General features: G+C 43.5%; 1 protein-coding gene across 1 annotated transcript in view; it reads left to right on the top strand.

Moving 5' to 3' along the window:
- Cfap54 (cilia and flagella associated protein 54) overlaps window positions 1-8,028 on the top strand; it is a 287,635-nt gene that overhangs the window by 39,401 nt on the left and 240,206 nt on the right. Inside the window, exons 12-15 of the mRNA XM_021205638.1 lie at window positions 177-259; window positions 2,657-2,791; window positions 3,411-3,561; window positions 5,208-5,284. Coding sequence (XP_021061297.1) covers window positions 177-259; window positions 2,657-2,791; window positions 3,411-3,561; window positions 5,208-5,284 — 446 coding nt within the window. The remainder of the gene's footprint in view (window positions 1-176; window positions 260-2,656; window positions 2,792-3,410; window positions 3,562-5,207; window positions 5,285-8,028) is intronic.

Raw genomic sequence — 8,028 nt, forward strand, 5'->3', positions numbered from 1 at the left:
TTTTTTTTTTTTTTTTTTTTGAACACATTTTTAAAATAGCGTATGAACAGGATAAATGCAGCCATGGTAAACAGTGCCAACATATTTGTGGCATTTTTGTGAGCCTTCTGTCCTCTGACCCTGGTGCTTCTTGGTTGATATCCACACCCTCATTTTCTTTGCTTTTCCATGTGCAGAGTCTTGTGTGAGGACCACATTCACAGAGGACACTTTTAACTTGGCGGTAATTCTTCACTTCTGCGTCTGTGTCCCTACCAAGGTAAAGTAACTCTTTAAGATAAGCTGTAACAACATGCAAGGAAAGGCCTCCTAACAGCCTGGCCTCCCTCAAAGGCCAGGTTCACAACACCGCAGGATCTGCTCCTAAAGTCCTTAATCATTCCCTCATTAGAATGCATCTCTGTATTGGCCAACGACTTGAAACATTCAGTTTCCTCTTATGGGCATCACTGTGGGAGCCACTCGCTCCTCCAGGAGGCAGTCCCAGGCTAGCTGTCTTCCATCTAAGGATGAGGGAACCCACGCAGTGCTTCTGAAGAAAAGTGGATCTGTCTAGTGAAATGTGGCCACGGTGCTCTTCAGTCCCCGGAGACAGTGCTCGCTTACTGTCACTTGTCACACAATGGCCAGAATTTAGGAGTGGCCCGTGTGTAGTGGCTCAGGTCTGCCCCCACCTTCCATCTGTGGATTTGGAAAGAGGCACTTCCTGTGCATGACTGGCTCCTGGGAACTCAGGGGCTTGCTGCTTCCTTCTCTCAGGCATTCATTGGCATGCCTGGAGTGAGACATGAGGCAGCCTCCCCCCCCTCCTTTATTTCCTCTCTCTCCTCTTTCTTTCTTTTCTCTTTTTCTCACTTCTCCGTCTTTCTCTTTCTCTCTTCTTCCTTTCTCTCCCTCTTCTCTTTCTTCCTCCCCTCCCGTTTCCTTCTCTCCTCCCCCTTTTCTCTCTTTCCTCTCTCTCCCTTCCTCTTCTCTCCCTGTCCATGGAGGGTATGAGGTGGGGGAGGCAGGAAGGGACTGACTCTGGGGTGTGACTGGACAAGTGCCCTACCACTGAGCTGGTCTTCTAGCACTCTTTTTAAATTTGAATATCAGGCTCCTCAGTGTAACTCAGAGCTTCCCTGGAAACCAGCTTTGAGAGTTGGTCCCCTAATCTGTTTTCATCGCTTTCGTATATGATACTGAATTCTCATGGAGTTTCATTTGAAATTTGGGTTTATGAATATGGAAAGTAGAAAGTGTAATTATAAGGTTTTTGCATTAATATTTTCCTGGGTAGATGGAACACAAGAGGGATTCAAAATGCTCTGCTCTTACAGTATCTCTATTTCTTCTGAATTTATTAGAATATTTTGGAATCTGTGATAGGTTTTTTTCTCTCTCTCAGTGTCTAGGGTAGAACATATGGCTGCATAGAGCAAAGCAAGTATCCCATTGCAGCGCTACCTCCGCAGCCTGCTTTGGACTTTTTACGACAGGTTATCATTAAGTTGCCCAGGCTGGCTTGGGGGATGAGGACCACTGTCTCAACCTCCTGAGCAGCAAAGCAGGCCTGCATCAGTGGGCCCTGATATGTATTTAATTTTGAAAGACAGGTAGAAAACTTGTGGGCAAGCTTCACCGAGAGGGGGGGAGAGAGAGAGAGAGAGAGAGAGAGAGAGAGAGAGAGAGAGAGAGAGAGAGAGAGAGAGAGAGAGAGAGAGAGAGAGAGAGAGAGAGAGAGAGAGAGAGAGAGAGAGAAACCCAAGGTTTAAAAGTGTAAAGACCTTTTGCTTACACATTTAAAAAGAATACACTGTATGTCTTAGTTCAGCTCAGCTTGACCCAAGTCCATATACATTTACCAGTGTTTGGTATCTGTTCCGGGGGGACAGGGGCGGTGCTTCCAGAAGCTGCAATACATACCAAATTGAGTCTCAGCGCTTCCTGAGAGCTCCACACTTGCTTTATTTGAGTCATAAACTTCATTTACCTTGCAGTTCAGATATAACAAGTCCCCCTTTTATCTGAAAAGAGCCAGCTAACTAGAGATGTTTGCTCCTCCTGGGCCGTGTGGTGTTGATGCTCCTTTTCTCTCCACCCTCCTCTGCATGCTGTCCCTGCTCCCACCCCCCACCCCCTGCGTTCTCTCCCCACTTTCTCTGCACCATCTTCCTGCGCCTGTCACTACCCTTTATTTCTCCAGTTCCTTATTATTTTAATACAAGAAATTTAGAAAGCGAAAAGCATACTTTGGCCAGTTGGAGAGAAGTTCTTGGTTTACAGATTTGGTTGAAAAAAATGTTTCAGACTTACTTAAGAGAGCCGAACTAGTGTCCCAGAGTGCTAAGTGAGATTCAGGGAGCCCGGATGACATCTTAGGACTTCCAGGCCATTGGTCTGTGGGGGAAACCACGTGGGTTCTCTAAGCCTATGTCTTACTCAGCTGTTAGTGGCCTTGGCAAGGGAAGACACTCCCTTCAGCACACTCATTAGGTGTGGGGTAAATGATCTGGGACAGGAGAAGCACTGACAGGAGCATTGCCAGGGACATGTGGGGAATGCTCCAGTCAGGTCACACGTCTGTTCTTGTAACTCCAGGTTACACGTCTATTCTTGTAACTCCAGGTCACACATCTGTTCTTGTAACTCACACACTGCTCCCTTTTGCTTTTAGGGTGTTCTTCCGGATAAGGATATCGTTGTGGACATAATAGAGCTTTTATGGCAGAGATGCAAGCTAGGAATCCAAAGGCTCAACATACCCAAAAACGACTTCACAAAATATTCTCACAAGATCAGCACTAACAAAGTACTTCTTTTTATTTTTCGTTCACATGAGTTTTTATTTTTTTTTTAATTTTTTAAATTTAAATTTTTATTTATTTATTTTTTTTAAAATTCAAATTGAGTACCCATTTCCAATCTAGGGCTTCCATGTTATCCACCCCGTAATTCCTGTCCTTTGCGGATGCATGCAGTAAGAAGTTATTCTTTGTGGTGCATAGTGAGCCTTTCTCAGAATGCGTGCTGCCGTGCCCTCGCTGGGTTACTCACTATGCTTTGGGGATGTAGGCATGAAAGCCACTTTCCAGGCACCTGAAACGGAGCTGGAAACACCTGCCTACTTGGCTGACTTTGTACTTCGAGAATATTTCAAGTATTTGATGGTCCAGAAAAATAACATTATAAAATTTCCATTGTAGCTTCAGGCATGCCCACCATACGCAGGTGAATATTTGTGGGGTTTTGTAAGCATTTATTGTTAACTATTTTGTGAAAGTCACTCTATGTTGTTTATATTAGTAAAGAAGCCCGTGGAATGGTTTGCTGTGATCAGGGGAGGATGGGTGGAAGACTAACACTAGAAAACTTTGCCTCTTTATGTGATACACTTATAATTTATTTTGATTTACATTTCCTCCTTGTAGTGGGTTTATCTCCTGTGGCAGATAAGCGAGGTGATACATTGCTATAAACTGGACGACCTGGACATTGTGATGGTGGCGGAGATCACGTTAAGATTAAGTGAAATACTAGAGTCTTTGGGAAACCCGAAAAGAAAATTCAAAAAATCTGCAGGTAAGTGATGGATGAAATGCAGGAGGAGCCTGTGAGCAGAGACAGATGCAACGATGCAAGCGAGAGTTAGAACACAGGATAACTGCAGTTAGCGAGTGTCAGCGGGAAAGATCAGGCACAGGTTTAACCAGGTAGGTCGAAGGAAAGGCTAGATGCTCTAGAGTTCCCTCATCCATGCCTGGCCCTCTCCATCCCTAATTAGCATACGCCCCTCCCTCTCCACCCTCACTCCTCTCTGCTCCTTTCTCCCTTCCCTTTCCTGGTTTTCATCATTGGTTCTCAGTAAACACTCAGTGCGTGAAAAAAATGTCCTTGGGTCCTCCCCATCCTGCCTGACATAGAGACATGAGATGAAGGGATAGGACGCCATACTTACTCTCGAATTCCTGCTTTGCTGTCTGTACTGTTCCTCAAGGCTGGAAAATGTCTTTCCATTTCTCTCTTCAGAATCGTATCCAGCCGGAGAGGTAGGCTGTGTGCCTGTTTTTGCAGTTTTTGGTTTTTAGGGAGATGATGTCTCTATTACTCTAGGTCAGCCTTGATTGAACTCACTGTGTAGCAAAGGCTGAACTTGAACTGTTGATCCTCTTGCCTCTGGCCTTCCAAGGGTTGGGACTGCAAACCCATAGCACCATGCCTGGCTCACATTCCTGCCTTCCTATGTCCTGTGACTTCCTTTCCCAAGCTCCTTGCCTTATCGTTACTATTTTATTATTGTCTTAGCTTGTGAGTCAGAAAATAGTTTCTACCTTTTCTGTAGCTGAGAGACTTGTTTCTAGAGTACTTGTTACCAGAAGCAAAAACCCCAAATGACGGAGCCTTTAAAAGTCTATTTCTTATTCAATTGTATTGTGTCATTCACTAGGTACTTTTGGAAGACGGTTGTCTTATACTATTGGCTCATTCCCATGCTTAACAGGACATAACATTTCGCCTTTTATTATGTGGTTCAGTAGGGAATTATCAAGTATTTTAAAGTAGGACATGTAGCGCTGTCTTACAGATATTTATTTGCATTCCTCCAGTTCATACTGGAATCCTTTGGCATCCATCTTTGTCCACAAGCTCTGCCATTCTTTCAAATGGGCTTTATGGAAGAACACAGGAGAGATGACTCAGTGGTTACGAGCACTGGCTGCTCTTCCAGAGGTCCTGAGTTCAATTCCCAGCAACCACATAGTGACTCACAGCCATCTGTAATAAGATCTGCTTCCCTCTTCTGGTGTGTCTGAAGACAGCTACAGCGCATTCACATACATAAAATAAATACATAAATATAAATAATTCTTTAAAAAAATATTGTCTTAAAAAAACACAGAGGGATGAGCAATTACCAATCTGACACCATCTTATCAAGAAACAAAATTCTTGTATTTTTTTAAAAAAGATTATTTTATATAAATAAAACTTTAAGTACACAAAAGAAACATTTTGATATTTTGTCAAATTCTGGTGGTAAGTAATATCTAAGATCAATAAATAATTAAAAAGATAAGTACACTATCTTAATGATCTAGATTCACTCCCGAATTTCTACTTTGTCTTCCCCCTTGTCTGTCTGTATTTCCCTTTGTTTTTTTCTTCTTCTGTCTTTCTCTCTCTTCTTCCTCATCTTTTTCTTTTTCCTCACTTCCTTTATTTTTCAGATTTATCTGCAAAGAGAGGGCCCGACGAGTTGCCTGGGACTTCAAAAGGGGTCCCAGAAATCCTTCCAATATTAAAGGTACTGCAATCTATTATAGAAAGCATGGTTAAAAACGTGAATTCTTATTTTCAATATCAAATTAGTGAATATAATAGTGTTTCATTGTAGAGATGTCTCTTGAGTGTCGCTTTAAGAATTTCTGTTCCTGCCGGGCATGGTTGGCGCATGCCTTTAATCCCAGCACTCGAGGGATTTCTGAGTTTGAGGCCAGCCTGGTCTACAAAGTGAGTTCCAGGACAGCCAGAGCTATGCAGAGAAACCCTGTCTTGAAAAAAAAAAAAAAAAAAAAAAAAGAATTTCTGTTCCTGGGTGTGTTGGGCCATCTTCCCTCTTTGCTTTTCCTATAGAACAGGAATTACCAATTCTAAATGAAGGCGTGACATAGATACTTGGCAGCCTTGATGTGATGTGATGTGTGTGTGTGTGTGTGTGTGTGTGTATGTGTGTGTGTGTGTCTGTGTGTTTGTCTGTGTGGGTTTGCACACATGAACACAATGCCTGCAGAAACCAGAAGACCATGTTAGATCTCCCAGAGCTAGAGCTTTGCAGTTCTGAATCGCTGGAGGAGGGAGGTGCTGGGAACTGAGATCAGTGGGCGTGCTTAACCACTGAGCTATCTCTCCAGCCTCTCTGCCGGTTTGAATGGGTCCCGAGTCACGGATTTAGAGTGAGGCTGCTCCCCTCAGTGTGTGCCTCTGGCAGGGTGAATGAGTTCCTACCGGATGCTTCTCAGGCAGAGTGCTCAGTAGGCTTTATCCTGAAAGTGAGCAGCTACATGGCTCGTGTTATTTGCTCTTCTTACAGTATTTGAATTACTTCTGTACATGAACATTATTGTCTTGATTTAAATAGGGCAGCCCCCCCCCCCACACACACAGCCGACGTTCATCTGTTTATTGGTAGCCCCCAGAGCAGCGAGGATAGGGCGTCCTCTGTGATTCTGGCCCTGTGCTTCACGTGCAGACGTCGTGGCAAACAGCCACGGATGGCTTTAGATTAAGCATAATAGGTTCCTTTGCTGTGGAACCTCCCATGGGGACACTTGGCCTATAGGATGTGTGATGGTTTTTTCCTAACGAGGGGTAGAATACCATAAGTCTTATTATTTGAGAACTAAACTCCTTATTCAACTGTGGAGCATTTTCTCTGGGCTCCCATGTTTCATGGACGACTTTAAAATGCTTTCCTAGACAGGAAGCAAGTGACTATTTGTTTTGATTTAATTGATAAACTGTAGACTAAGTTGTGAAAATTACATTGACATTGGGAGGGGTTAACAATATTCAAAACAAAAAAACATGCAGCTTTACCAAATTGATATTCCTGGACCTCTTTTTATTTTCTCATATGCTTAATATGCAGCATTCTGCTCTTTTTGTGATATTATTTTTGGCAGCACTTGCCCTCTCAGTTGCTATTAACTCTCCTCACTGCCATCTCTTTTGGATTCTCTGAAGAATCTTATAATGAAACTTACAAGACCGGAGTATTTCTGGGTAGTTTCCCTCTGCATCCCTGGTGGCTTAGCTCTGGGACCCTCACAGGTAATAACATCAATGGGTATGTCTCCTCTTGTGTAAGGTTGTACTGTGTTTCTATAGACCCTGGGCATACCCTGCTGTATACTTCACAGCCTCCAGATTACTTTTTAATACTGAACACATTGTATTATGTCTATAGCATACTGTATTGTTTAGGAAACAATGACAAGAAAATGGTGCATGCTCGGTTCAGATTCAGTATCTTTCTGAAATTGTGTGTGTGTGTGTGTGTGTGTGAGTGTGCATGAGTGTGTAAGTGTGCGTGTATGCTTATGTATGTGCTCCTGTGTGTGTTGAGGCTAGAGATCAATCTTTGACGTTGCTCCACAGGTGAAACCCACTTTAAAAAATGTTTATTAGTGTGTGTGTGTGTGTGTGTGTGTGTGTGTGTGTGTGCATGAATACCTGCATCACGGAGCATCTGTAGAGGTTTGAGGATGTCTTACGGGGTTGGCTCTCTCGCTCCACAATATGGGGATCGAACTCAGGTTGTCAGGCTTGGCTGCAACCATCTTTACCCACTGAGCCATCTCACCAGCCCTACAGGTACTCGTTTAAAAGAAAAATGTCCTCTTTCAGCCAAACTGGGCATCATAGGTATATTCTATTTATTGGTACCAAATACATGGTTGTTGTGAGTTTCCCTTCTCTAGTGAACATTCATTTTCTAATTATAATGCCCAGGGGTATGCATTGAGTTCTTCATATTTAGTAGTGTCCTGCATAGAGAGTGAGATTTGGGAGATCTGACACTGGGGACAGAAACTGGTCTGCTTAAGAGGCAGAGGCGGCATAATTACCTGACAGAGGTTTGTCTAGGGCTGCCTTTCAGTGCTCACACAATATGCAGTTTCTCATTTCTCACCTCGAGCACAGTCAAACATCATTCCAACTCTTTTTTTTTTCTTTTTTCAATTTTTATTAGGTATCTACTTCATTTACATTTCAAATGCTATCCCCAAAGTCCCCTATACCCTCCCCCCTGTTCCCCTACCCACCCACTCCCCCTTCTTGGCCTTGGTGTTCCCTGTACTGGCGCATATAAAGTTTGCAAGACCAAGGGGCCTCTCTACCCTATGACGGCTGACTAGACCATCTTCTGCTACACATGCAGCTAGAGACACGAGCTCTGGGGGTGCTGGTTAGTTCATATTGTTGTTCCACCTATAGGGTTGCAGACCCCTTCAGCTCCTTGGGTAATTTCTCTAGCTCCTCTGTTGG

This window comes from Mus pahari, chromosome 9 (assembly GCF_900095145.1).
Source record: "Mus pahari chromosome 9, PAHARI_EIJ_v1.1, whole genome shotgun sequence".
Classification (NCBI taxonomy): domain Eukaryota; kingdom Metazoa; phylum Chordata; class Mammalia; order Rodentia; family Muridae; genus Mus; species Mus pahari.